Raw genomic sequence first — 14,567 nt, 5'->3', positions numbered from 1 at the left:
CTAGTATTTATTTACTCATGCAATCTGCAATGGGTTGGCATTAGTTAGCAACGAAGCTCTTCTGTAATCATCAACAGTGGATAATTATAGCACTGGTATTACATAAGATACTATGACTTGGCTATGTGCTTTCTATCCATTTATTTTCAGCGCATTTCTTATGACATAGCGTGAAGTGTAGCACTGGAGCAACAGTCCCTCAACTCAGGGGAAGTCCCTGGTAATCTGGCAATCCCCTTGTTTCCTCCTCCATTGGCAGCTAAATACCACAAATAGAAAGAAATTGTCTTGGGGTGGGAATATACTGGGCATTTTTTCTCCTTTCATTCCATATCATTATATCATTTTCTCTTTTGATGTGTCGCACTTGTGGACATTTTTGATAGAAAGAAAAGTTTGAGAGTGACTGACAGATACTGAAAGTTCAAGATCAAAGTTCAAACTAAGAGGACTGACATGATATGACTAAAAAAGTATGCTAAGTAAAAAGCATTATTGGTAATAGTAAAACGTGGAAATAAATAAAGCTAATGAAGGCATGGAAGGCTGCCCAACCTCCCTTGCACATTGTGTAACTGTGTAACACATTCAGACACGTTTAACTGATACTGAGAAGAAAATACATCTGCATGGAACTGAAAAGCTGTACAAGCAATCAGAGCCATTTTGTTGTAAACAAATTCTTAACACAAAGATGACCTGTATGTTGATGTATTGATGCCCAATACTGCATTTCATGCAGTATTGCAGTATATTGCAGTATAATCAGTTTCCCAGTATACAAATCCAGACCTACTCCCCCCCCCCCAAAAAAAGGCTGCCATGACAGCTAATGTCAACTAAGTTATTAGCCCATACAACGAAGTTAGGGCTTGTATGTATGTATTCACATAGATACAGAGGCACATGCACACATACTGTAGGTCCTTCACTGCTTTGATTGTGAGAAGTGTTGCAGTGGAGCACATAGTGGGACAGTCTGACAGATCATCATGAGGCCTTCCTTGCGAGCGAAATTAGAAGGCTGTATTAGACAATATTTAACTCATTGAGGTTCATATCAAGCAGCACATCAGATATTTCACCATGTGTGTCACCCTCTGTGTTAAAAACCACAAGTCATTTCGTTGGATTTTAATATAAAAGCGATTGCATAGATTTAAATCTGTGCTAGACCACAAAATTTACATAACCGCAAAGGCACACGTGTGCATAAATTTGCAATAGCAGGATGTTTTCAGTTGAAATACACTGTCGAGCAACAATCAGCCTAATCAAAGGCTGCCATTACCATTAAAAAAGTGTGGGAGCTCGCTATACAAACTGTATATAAACACAGTTGCACATGCATTCCCTGATCTATTCAGCTGTATAACTCATCCTTTTGAGTCAATTAAGCTACTATGATCGATTAATTTTCCTTGTGGATCATTAAAGTCTGTCTTAGTCTAATTCACCTATGCGCTTCCGTGTGTTGTTACATGATCATGTAACAACACATTTGAGTTGTTTGATTAAAAAAAATGAACAAAAATCTCTGCCCTTCAAAGATCGGTCTTAATGGGAGTAGATCAAAACTTGTTTGTGAGCTGAAGCTTTTCAGGCCGTCGAGTGACAAAATCAACAGGCAGATACATCAACATGAGAGCGAAAAACCTGGGTCTACATGGCATTCCTTTTCACATTGAAGCTGCGTCGAGTCGAGCGGATAAGTCGACCCTTTCACACTGATGTGAAATGGGCTTTAGACATTACTTACCACCCACCTAGACCAGACTGGCACCCCCACCCCATAGTAATAACACTCCTTGACGGCAGCAGCCATCCCCAGCAGGATGCAGCCTGACACAGACACACACACAAAAAACACTTTAGGTATTTAGGTAAACACTTTAACTATAAAAAATAAAATAAAATGACATTAAAAACATCGTGTTGACCTGGCCTCCAAATTCACTAAATCCCAAAATGATCAACTATCTGTGGGATGATCCACAGAGGATCCTCCCCTCAACCAACCACATTACACCCTCAGAATGACCATGTCCATTCTCTGATGAGTCACAACTGTCTTGGAGGCACAAGGTGACCTACAAAATATTAGGAAGGTGGTCGTAATGTTATGCCTGATAAATGTGTATGATGTTATTTTTGTTTTTAAACCCAGAGAGACATCAAATCTGTGCAAATATGTGGAGAAAAACAAGTAGTTTTATTTTTATTCTTGCATTTGAAATGATCTGTGATATCAGATGATTTAGCATATAGAAATATATTTTGAATACTGTACCACATGAAATACAGCTGGGATATGCAGAGTCTGACTGATTATTTACATGTTATTCACAGTCCTTGTGCATATTCTCATGTGTATCAATATAACAGCTTCACTGCTTTACAGACCCAACAGTTAAAATACATCACACACACATACAGTAGGTATTTACACATGGTCACTTTGAATAAAAGTAGCACTGCACAATGTTCTCATGTTTTGTTTTGATTTTTGTTTGTTTTTTTACTTATCAGCGCCTCATTCTGTAGTAGTCAGTCAGTTCAGAAGTGCGTGCACCAATGAAACAAGCTCTGCTACCACATGGAGAAAAGGTGAGAATAAAACAGAAGTCAAGACATTGAAACGTTTATGAAGAAAGACGAAGCAATGAAGTGAAAATTAAAAACTGGTTCCTTAATGAATAAAAAGAACTGTCACAAGGACTGGTATGTACATGTTTCAATATAATAATGTGATATCATAGAAATCAAATCAGTCCAAATAACAAAAAAAATGGGAAAAACAGGAGGGAAGATAATTTGTTTAATGCCAAAATTTAAATAAAAAACCCTGTAACCAGTTTTGTGACTAAGACCTCTGTTGTGAATTTTAACTTGTATTAGAGGAAGTAGACACAGACAGTTGAAGACTCGGTGGATTTATATATTTCCTGGTTCCTATCACTTTTTCTCATGAACATGATTTTCACTAAAACCCAAACCTCTAACATTACCAAACCTTAACCTGAGATGGCCAATCAGAGAGCAGTTATTAAATAGCAAACACATATCAAATACTGTTCCTTTATACAAATGAGAAACATTAACCCTAACCGTTTTCAGTAATAGTTTTCTTGATGTGGAAACTCTAATCTTGAGACATCAGCAGCAGGAAACCCATTCTGTCATCTCTGTTAGGTATATAGGAGCAACACACATGATGGACTTTCACTTTTTGCCATGAAAAGTTTAGCTTCACAACTTCATCAGGAGGTTTTTATTTTGGTCAACAAAATACCCAGAAAAACTGTGATATTTGCATGTGACACCAAAACCAAAAAAGCAGAAGAGTGAGAAGGAAAGAGAAATACTATAAAAGGTCTTACATAGGAAGTATGATGTCGTTCTACTAGTTTCGTGAACATGCTTTTTTTAAGCTGAGGGGGAGAATTAATACTTGTCCTTTCCTCCTTCATGTAGAGCTGTTCCAGTTAGGGCAGACATGACAATAACTGTTATATGTGTAATGGCATTCAAATAAACATATCTTTTTCACTGGATGATTTTGGTCCCCTTGAGTCACATGTTCCCCACTGCATGCCACAATTACCTCTTGCCTAAAAACAGACAAAACACAGGTGACTGCACAGAGCAAAATAACAACAACAACAACAACAACAGGTGGAATTATTTAACTCAATTCATAAAGTACTGTCACATAGATATGTAACTGAAAACAAATAGGTGGATTTGAAATGCACTGTGAATGTGTACGCCTTCTGTTCAATTTGTATTGTAACATTATATTGAAAAAAATAATAGTTTTCTAATTCAAAAATTGAAAACTATTATTTTTTTCTAATTTCTAATTCTTTACTGCACTGTTTTATTTGGTCCCTCAATCAGAAGAAAATACAACAGTCACCAAAGTATATTTCACCAATTTCTTATTTACATGTTGTCAGTTGGAAGCTATTCAGTATTTATTGTGGCGTAGGAGTACATGTAGGACATGCACAATATGCAATGATACAGAATGGTTACAACATGGAAGTCAGTTAGTGATGCCTGAACAATGGAGATAAGGACAAAAATATGTTCAGCTCTCGCTTACTATGGTTGTCTGCCTTGTTGTCAATGCCTTTTCCACCGGAGTATTAAACACTGTTGCAGCTTAACATTAAACATCGACAGGACAGGTGCATTCCATGATGATGATGCTCTTGGTGATCATTACACCTCATGTAATGCTCCTTCAGATCCTGAGAGTGGCAGTCACACCACTTGATTCTTCACAGATGCCAGCAGTACCCTCAGCTTACTCTTTTCAACCTTGAATCAATCGGACTGAGTTGATCCACAGTGACAGGTTTAACATGAGCACACACTATCTAACAATTCTGCACTCTGTCTGAACAGAGACCAGTAACACTGAGTAAGAAGAGCTAAATAGCTAGCAGATAGCTTGTAATGTAATGGACATAACCAGTTAGTGGCATCTCTTATTTGACCTTTTATTTAGGCTCTTAATGGAGACCATAGAAACATATCGGGAGTTCTAAGGTACAGATATGATAAATGATTTGGGGAAAAAAATGTCCCCTACACTTAACCATTTGTTAAGTCAGTTACTGATACAGGAGTAATATAAGATGACTGAGGCCAAGAGTCATTTGTCATGTTAATATTTTTGAGTGGACACAGGTAATATTGAAAGTGTTGGATGCAAATGTTTCAGTTTAGTAAGCAGCTCTTTACTTGAAGAGGTTGCCAAACTCTGTCCTTCAGTTTCAAAGTGGATGTTAAAGACCATTTCACAGGTTTTAAAGCAGAGCCAGCTTCATTTTGTTAAATGTCACTAGAACTAACTAAATCACTGGTTGACAAAATCACCAAGATGCAACTGACTTCTTCTTTTTGCACATTTTTGGTAAACTTGCTAAAGCTGTAAACTGCATTGTTTACAGTGTTACTATTAAATGTTTGGCAGGTTAACACATGTTAAAAACTTGTCACACTCAAAATGGCACATGGAAAAATTACTGGAAGAAAGGTGATAGCATCACCTCACAATGAACAACATATTTATTTTTTTTTCTCAGAGAGAAAAAAAAAATCAGTTCAGACAGAGCGAAACAAGTAGAAATGTAAATCCTCATTGATGATTTCTTCTACATGAAACTTTCCACTGATTATCCTCTGGTCTCTGCTGGGAGGTGGACATTTGGAGTGAGCTTCTCCAACAGGTCTGCTATTCAAACTTGTTTTTGTAGTTAATTTTCTCCACCTCTATGTGTTGATGAATGTCATTACTATCCACATCTCTCCACCACTCAGCCTCATCTCACTTGTAGAGAAGCTGCAGCCGGCTGGTATGACAGTTATTTCGGCTGATCTTACTGTCTGGCTGGTAGAGGCTGGATGAATTGGCGAAGGGTGGAGGGACGGAGAGGGGGTCAGAGGTGGGCGCAGGGTATCCTGGGGGAGGAGCCAGGGACCTGGGGTCAGTCTGGGTGATGGCAAGAGGAGGGGGACTGTGATTCTGATTGGTGACAGTGGATGCTCTCCTCCTCGATCGCAGGGCTTGTCGCTCGGACAGCTGGTTTCTCAGCTCTGAAACACGCTCTTCTTTCTGAGGGACCAAATTGTAAGGAGGACTCAGCAATCCCGTCTGGTTACAGGCACTATTCTTTAAACATGGCTTTAGGAGGTCATTGCCAAATGCCAACAATGTTTGTCCATCTAGTGGTTCAAATTGACAGCAAAAGTTTTAGTTTCATTTATGCAGATTTTGAGATCTGCCTTCTGACTCCTCTAAACAGCCAAGAGTCTATCAATATGCAGTACACAAAGTCTTGAGAAAACTGAATTAACCTCATTCTTGTGTATCTATGTGAGGTTGATAAAAAACAGTCTAGCTATATTACTCTAGAAGAGACATTCATCTCAATGCATGTATGTTTATCGGGGTCTATCTACAATTATAATAATCACAACTCGCTGAACCTCTCACTGAATGGCATGTTAGACATATCAGGATAGCTGGTTATATTAGACACAAAAAATACTTTTGGCTTAAAACTGGTTTCTTTAAAATTGTTTCACATTTGAATTACATGTTAACCCATAATCTAGTAATGGCAACATAATTTATTGTGACTCTACTGTGCCAATTCAACACTGGCCTAGGTATTTCTTTCATTAGCATATCCAAAAGAATGCAACACAAATGTTTGCACTTACTTCCTGAATTATCTTCTGCAACTCCTTGTTCTCTCTTTCCAGTTGTCTGGACTTCTCCTCGTCATTGTTATTGGTTGACGAGCCTGTCTTCATGGTCTCCTGGGCATCTGACTGCCACTCCCCCCGTGTGATCAGGCGCCGCATCTACAAAGCATGCACGTTTTCCTTACCAGACATGTAAAGTGTTTTACTATTGTTCAATAAACAACAAATAAAAAAACATTTTGTCATTTTAGTTTATTATTAACTAGATCCCTTTCCTTCTCCTACTACAAGTCTATAATTCTGCGTTTTGCCAAAGAACTGTTCCTACGTGACTTGTTTGTACCAGCATTTTGGTGATGCTTCCTATTGACATCATTCTCAAGATGGCAATTTGATGAATACATTTTTCAGGGTCTGGTCTGACATTCAGGTTTGTGTCTATAACAATCCAAATAATCAAGATGCTTTATAGAACTGAGAGAACCAATAGTTAAAATCTCGTCATCAGCCACTGATTTTCATTCATACTATCCTAGACTATTCAAAGTGTTCTGGTACACTGAATAATATTAAATCTTCTGATGCATGCTAGTCCAAATTGTACACCATGACATTTCTTGTCATTTTAACTTCTTCTGAGCATCATTACCTAATCCTAAATCCTAATCCTAGTAATAGTCCAGTATAGTATTGATTGACTAATCAAGTTTGCTTGCATTTGTACAGAAAGTACACTTGTGGTATGCGTAGTTTTGATGAATCCAAGATTTACTGTGAGACTGTTATCTTAGAACACATTTGTTTACACTATAGTGAACCTAATGGACTGGAAAGTGAGTTGACTGGGCAAAAAAATGTAAAGAGACACTGAGGACCTCCGGTGGGTGGACATGGAACACCCAGACTGCAACAATTACTGAATAAGTAAAAGGGACTCAATCCCCACTTGTTTTACCTTTGGAACAAACAGAACCACCAGGGTGATGTAGACTGAGAAGACAATGGCCAAAGAGGCAAAAGCAAAGGAGGCATCCTGCTGGGATGACAGGATCATGGTGACAGGAGCTGTGATCATGCACAGCACCTGGGGAGAACGTGAGAGAGACACCACAGGTTTAGTTCTTTTACAACAGAAAAAAATACATATAGGCCAGGTCATCACAACATCACAAGTAAAAAATGTAAGTCCAACAACTACAGACTAGATCTTATCCTTAGAAGAAACAACAACAGAAGTGAACTGAGCTCCAGGTATCTAAGGTGCAGCCATCGGAGCTCGTGGAATTCTGTGAAAAAGAGCCTAAGCCCCTTTCTTCATATTTTTTCTGCAAAATTGTTTGTCAGTAAAAGAAAGTCAATGCTGTACTTTTTTGCCCAATGATTCTGAAGACATAGATGTGTGGTCAATATAAAATATTGTAAAGACAGGGCTTCTGGGGAATCTGTGACCTGCAAGGAGACATTCAAATAATTTCAGGATCTTTATATGAAAACAACTGAACGCAAAAACAAAAACTGTGTCGTTAAGAAGAAAGAATTTTTTAAAATAGACTATCACTGTTACTTTCTGTGTTGTTGCTTTGGTAACAAAGGTTTGATTTCCGTCATGCAGAGAGGTGATTGATTGCACAGTGTGAGATGGAATGTGAGAGGGTGGAGGAGTGAGGAATGCAGACATAGCATGGCATCCAATGAACATGAAAATGTGGCGGTAAACCTGGAAATAATGCATATTGATCAGCCGTCAGCCATCTCTGCACAAAAGCTGCAAACCCTCATCCAGACTGGCAGATGGAAGCAGCATGCCGACACCAACAGCAGTCATGTTCTCTTTGTTATCTCATTACTCACAGTGACACACAATCCTGTCCTCTGCTCTCACAAAACTCATCCTTTTCATTTCACCCACCTCACTAGAACAAATACAGTAGCATTTCTGTGCACCTGGAATCTTAAGGACTAGCTATAGTCATTCATCTGGAGACAGATGCTTTCCAGCAGCCTACAGCCTTCACAGTAGGGCTGGGAGGTACGGGGAATTTGGGTATCAATCCGATACCAAGTAAATGGTGGGCTGGTATCCCGATACATTTTTCTTGAAATGTCATGATCAATGAATAACTTCAGGATTTTGCCTTTATTTAGTTGATTGTGATTATGATAAAAAGCCAGACACATATCTAGGCAAATAAACCAGGTTTTCTTAACTAATTACAATATAAAACAATTTAACTACTGTACATACAGTTGTTTTAGCCGTCAGCTGAGAAAGTGTGTGTGCAGCCCAGCAGAAAGACGGAATAGAGGACAGGCTGATATCGTGTGTGTCTGAAATACCTGAATCATATGAGTTTATGTGTATTCATGAGCGCCTTGTTCTAAGCTTTTCCAACCCTTCAGAACCGAGCAGATCTTCAGCAATCTGTTGAAGTCCAATTACCGTAACTCACTCAAACAATGGTTTGCATTATTGACAAAATTTCATAAGATTATTTTAGAAAACCAGTCATTAGTGCAAAATAAGAAAAAGGAACAATGTAACAAAAATATAAATAAAACAATGTAAATAACACAACAACAATGGGAAATAGTTATTCAGTAAATGTCAGCAATATTAAGGTTCAGCAAATAAGTAAACAAAAGCAACAATGTAATAATATAAAAATCTGTAAATAAATAATTAGAAAAATGTTTCTCATTAATTTTCCACCACAGAAGTGGGTCTGTATCCCATGTAATTGTCTTCTCTTCCGAGTACCAACGCATTTCAATAACGGCATCACTATCAGCTGTGTGATACTGCTGTGATGCTAGGATTTGAGTGTCAAACTCTGTTCATATCCATCTTATACTAGAGGTGAGGATGGAGAAGCTCCTGCCACGATGAGACTTGGTGATAAGCTACGCTCACATGAACTTGTCACAAGTAATTTTTTGGACTTATAGTTGAAAAACTAACAAAAGTATCGATCTCTGCATGCTAGTATCGGATACCAATACCGATACTACCTTTGTGTTGATACCATCAATATTTAGATCGATACGCCCAGCCCCACTTCACAGAGACTTTGCATGGACATGGCTGCATAGATTTGTCCACCATTCATAGAATTCAGTGATTGAATTAGGGATGGGGCTATCAGTGAGCTCACATCTTATTCAGTTTAGGTGAAATAGGGTACAGAAATAGTGCCATGTACTAAATCATTTCACTTCCTCACTGCTCACGTCTGGGATTCCACATTGACTACAGATCTGATATTAATACTGTGTTCATTGTTTCCAATGTGAATCTTGGGTTTAGCTCTGTGGGCTGTGATCCCGAATAGAGTGGCCAAAAGTTCAGTTCGGGCAGATATCCATTATCCAGCTGGCTGTTCTGATTTGGTTCACTTTGGTTCACAAAAAAGATTTTGTCATTTGCTTCTGGTAATATACAGCCATGCAGAGTGAGTTCATCCAAATGTTTGTGCCTGGGTTTTTTGATGTCAACATCAATAAAGCAGTGAGCGCATAGTATTTAGTTTGCGATGTTCATACAACTCTCTACATAATTGCCTAATTGCTGAGATTAAACTAAATTATTCCAGAAAGACAGAAGCAGACCAAAAAGGGAGGAAAAGACAAAACACAACAATAAACACATGCAGATTTTTCCCCCTGTACCAATCTGCACTTCACCTACTCAGCTTAGGCTTAAATTGGGTTCAGTGCATAATGGATAATCCTCAGAGATGAATTAAAATACAACAATGGGAATGAAAATCATAAAACCAGCTATACCGGAGATGTTGATTAAGAAGTCGCTGTTAGTGTGTGTGTGTGTGTGTGTGTGTGTGTGTGTGTGTGTGTGTGTGTGTGTGTGTGTGTATTTGTACACCTACCTTTCCGAGAACCAGTTTAAGTTTTATACCATCAGATTGAGGACATTTGTGCAAAGTGAGGACATTTTGGTTGGTCCTCATGTTTTGGCCTCACTGTTTTACGCTGTTTTTAAAGGTTAAAACTCAGTTTTAGGGTAAAGGTTACAATTAGGTTAGGGTTAGGGTTAGGGCTAGGGTTAGGCACTTAATTTAGATCGGTTAGAGTAAGGGGCTAGGGAATGTATCATACCTAAAGGTGTCCTCACAAAGATGGCCATACAAGAAAGTGTGTGTTTGTGTGTGTGTGTGTATGTGAGAGAGAGATATGGGTGATGGTGGCAAGAGAGGCAGCAGCATAAACCGCACTTGCCTTTCATGTTGTTAAAGACAGAGGAATATATTTCGATTTAGCAAGTGCAGTTTGGCTAGAGCGAAAGAACTCCTGATGCGCACTGAGTGTTGTGATGTCTTTGGAGACATCAAAACCCCACTTGCAGTATGACTGTTTGGACTTAGACAGAATTGTTCAAACATACTACTGGCTGGGGAAATTCAGTTTCTAAATCAGCAACCAATACTATGTGATGGCTCCAGCGTACCACAAAAGAATCATGTTGTCCCAAATGTGCACAAAAAAATAACATATAACTCACATGGCAGTTGGTAAGTGATAAAGATATGTCACTGCAATTGTCAAATTTACACTGAATTGCCACTAGTAATGAATATACTGTCTCAGTTATTTAACCCTATATTAAAAGACCAACATAAACATGTCCATATCAATGTCCAGAAAGTCAAAGACTTCTTTTTTGTGTGGGAATGCATTACATATTTCCTGTTGCGTTCAAGGCATCACCTCAACCGGAAAGCTGTTTGCTTTGGCACAAATTGTCTAGGGTGTTTTATTTGTCTATTTTTATTTATTTATTTATTTTTTTTATGGACGGTATAAATTGAGTACAGTGCCTTCTCATGGCTGGGACATGCTCTGTTTCGTACAGCATGACCTCAAGACTAATGAGGCTAAGTCTCTAAGTGTAAGGGGATATACTGTATTTAGCTTGCTTCTTTTCATAACTAATAGTTAAAAGCCCAACAATAGTAATATTATATAATATACTTCATTCTTTCTGTGGGTGTATTGAGTTGAACCAAACAGTTGTATGCAGAGAACTCTGCCATGCCATAATTGAAATTTCTTTTTTTCTTTTTTTAAATCACATTACAATTATTAAATGTACCAGACAGTTCATTGATTTTCAGTAAAATTTGCTACTTTTCCGTCACTTGATTAATTGATTGCTCAATACAACAATTCAGCTCTGTATATGTCCTCCAAGCCTGTCCTAGGCATTTAGCTACAAAATAAAACTGTGTTAGACACAGTATAAGACAAGGGTCTAATGTAGAACATGCAATGTGTGGGGGGAATTCTGACATGTGATTCTATCCCTGATGATGGGGACGAGTCACAGCTGTGTCAGTGAAGCTAACTGTGTTTACCAGACTGCAGAGCCTCATGCAGCAGTTTTGGTGTCATCATTTAGGACATGAGCTCCAGGCTGCAAAAGCCACCAGACAGCTGCGTCCTTATTTAAGTTCGCAGACTGGGCCCAGCACTAAGGACAGATGAGTTTCCTCAGCGGTGTGAAATGAAGGAGGAGAAGTCAAAGAAAAGAGAGCAGCTGTACTGGTGAAGAACTCAAAGTGAAGGCTCAGGTCCTGCAGGGAGGCGCACTACCGATGCTACATTAGTTGGGCTGCCAAGAGCTATGGCCATAAACAGGCACAATAATGTTTTATGTGGTGAATTTAGACAGGCTGCCCAGACACAGAAGTAACACTCCACATGACTATTATTCAGCAGTTTGTATTGGGGAGTAAATACTGTTCTGTTGGCCCTGCTTTAGTCAGAGCATGTTGAGTTAGGTTTAAGGTATATATATTTAGTGGTGCCGAAATGCTATCCAGGATTGGTTTATGTGGGGTTATAACACAGTGGACTCTCTATATGTTACCCAAATTGCCCTAAACATAAATATTTTTTCACTTAATGTAGCCCTGTTACTTACAATCAATTTGTTGTTTTGATGAATCAGAATCTTGAATGGATTTCTTTTACTAGGACATTATGCTAATTTTACTGACAAAATTCTGCTATCACTGCTACTTCTCTGCGTTATATGATGGGGATAAATTTGCTGGTATGAAAATTAGCCTTTCTGTTTGTTACTAGATAAAGTGTAGTGAAATGTCATGCTGGTCTGGACCGCCTGCGCAGGTACAGACTACATGTTAATGCCAGAGATGGAATCTGAACGCTAAATACCAGCAGGTCTGGCAGAAACCTGGCCTGATTTGTTCACTGAGCGTCTCAGTGCTTTTTCAAATTTGACCCATAAATGGTAAAAGAAGTCAGAATATAACTCATAATATAACTCATTCTGAGTGAAAAAAATATTAGTAATAATATTAGTTATTTTGGGTCTCCTCTAAGTTACCCTGTGCTTTGATTAGTTTTACCACTATTTACAGCTACTCCCTTTCCCCTGTGAATCACAGCATTCTTAAGAAAAAACATGACGGCTAGTTCACCCAGATCAGGTGATTTCTAACAATGATTACTGATTGCTTTTGAAATCAACGGGTGTCAGTGACATGCATATGGTCATATTTGGTTTAACTGACAAGTTGACAGTATTTTTTCAGTGCCAGCTCAGACTTCCTTTTTTTTTTTAATACAAGACCACAAGACCACACACGCACACGCACACACACACACACACACACACACACACACACACACACACACAAACATTTATTTAACTTACAGCAACATTATAGATGGCCATGCCCACAGCTCGGTGGTCATTGATCTTCTCTGTAGAGATGGACTTGGTCTCATAGGCCAGGAAGATGCCAAGTAGCAGCAATAAGCCTTTATAACCATATACCACACCTACAGAGATGGAAAAAATGGCAACTGTGAGGAATGAAGCAGCTGTTTGTCAAAATCAGAATACTTTATTAATCTTTCAAGAAAAATACATTTTGTTGCTGTTCAAAATTTGCAGAGGTAAATTATTTTTTGACTCTATATGATAGAGTCTGAAGTGTTAAGACTGTTAAATGTGACCAACACTCAGCAGGACAGGTTATAAAGTTGGATGGTCACTGGCAGGAATGACGTCCTGTGGTGTTCTGTGGTACATTTTAGTATGGTGAGTCTTATACTGTAGTGTGGAACATTGCATTCTTAAAGCACTTGTTTAACGTTTAACAAAAACAACACATTTTCCAGATCCTGTCATAAGTTTAGTGTTGAATTTCTAACATACATTTCACATTTATCATGACCTGATCTGTCATGTCACAATTGGCCAACTGAATGGATTTAATCAGCGGTCTAAATAGTTAGTGACCGATACTCTGACTGATTGAATAGTGAGTCATATTCCACTCACCCAGCCATGTGTTCATCTTTTCTGAGCTGCAGTGCTCCAGTAAAGGCTGGATCAAAACATCAAGGTCTCCTTTGGGGGCCTCTCTGGTGAATTTCTGTAACAACATGAACACACAGATGAAGAACAACTCAATACAACTTCTACAGTAATTTAGCAAATATATGATTCATGTACTTATGGTATATAGGCTAATAAGTAATTACATGTTCTATAAATAAAAAAACTTTTTTTATGTCTGAAAAAGGTACTAAATCTCCCAATCTCAGTGTGTGAAAAAGTGCTGAATAATTGATTAGTCAATAGAAAGCCACCCAATACACTGACTGCTTCAAGTAGGTCAAGAAAATACCCAAAATATCTGCTGTTTCAAGCAATCCTATCTTACCTAGATTTTATTTCTAGGCTGCTTTACATTGACAGATAGCAGTAAAAATATGAAAATGAAAGCAAGGTTGAACATAACAATGTCATAAAGATAACGATAACCTTCCAGAGGACAAGAGGTTATAGAGGATGAGAAGAGATGAAAATAAAATGGAAGGTTGCCCCTGCCATAACATCTCATTTCACAAAAAACAATCCTGCCATTATAGACATTTGTTTGGAAATGTAAAACAAATTACAGCAGAAATCATTGTCAGACGACAGTGCTCATTCAGTAAATACACTTAGTTATAGTCAGGAAATGTAGTATTAAATATGTATTTGTAATAAGTGCTGACTTATGAAAAGCATCAGGTTGTGGCTCAGGTTTATTGCTGTGTTGTGAGTCAAAACAGAATGGATGTGTGATCATACCTCCACTGTGATGTGTAAAGGATCCACAATCTGCCAGATCATGAGAGACAGGATGTCAATGCAGAGCAGAACACCAACCGTGGCATAGAGTTTCCACGGTTCCAGGTGCTGCAGGGAAATAGGAGTGTGGTTACTGGAGCAGCATGGCAAGAGATCAAGAAAAGATACAAATCCTGTCTTTACTGATTTTGTATGGAAGGGATTTATGAAGCCATAA

At 38.4% G+C, this 14,567-nt stretch overlaps 1 protein-coding gene across 2 annotated transcripts in view; it reads right to left on the bottom strand.

The window, feature by feature from the left end:
* Positions 1 to 2,193: 2,193 nt before the first annotated feature.
* gabbr1b (gamma-aminobutyric acid (GABA) B receptor, 1b) overlaps positions 2,194 to 14,567 on the bottom strand; it is a 96,604-nt gene continuing 84,230 nt past the window's right edge. For both annotated transcript variants that reach the window (XM_047605720.1, XM_047605721.1), the window contains 6 exons: positions 14,351 to 14,458; positions 13,553 to 13,646; positions 12,920 to 13,047; positions 7,178 to 7,306; positions 6,238 to 6,381; positions 2,194 to 5,626 (listed from right to left, as the gene is read on the bottom strand). In XM_047605720.1, the coding sequence (XP_047461676.1) occupies positions 5,339 to 5,626; positions 6,238 to 6,381; positions 7,178 to 7,306; positions 12,920 to 13,047; positions 13,553 to 13,646; positions 14,351 to 14,458 (891 nt within the window). In that variant the 3' untranslated portion in view covers positions 2,194 to 5,338. The remainder of the gene's footprint in view (positions 5,627 to 6,237; positions 6,382 to 7,177; positions 7,307 to 12,919; positions 13,048 to 13,552; positions 13,647 to 14,350; positions 14,459 to 14,567) is intronic.

Source organism: Mugil cephalus, chromosome 14 (assembly GCF_022458985.1).
Source record: "Mugil cephalus isolate CIBA_MC_2020 chromosome 14, CIBA_Mcephalus_1.1, whole genome shotgun sequence".
NCBI lineage: Eukaryota > Metazoa > Chordata > Actinopteri > Mugiliformes > Mugilidae > Mugil > Mugil cephalus.
This window is presented reverse-complemented; position numbering and strand designations above follow the sequence as displayed.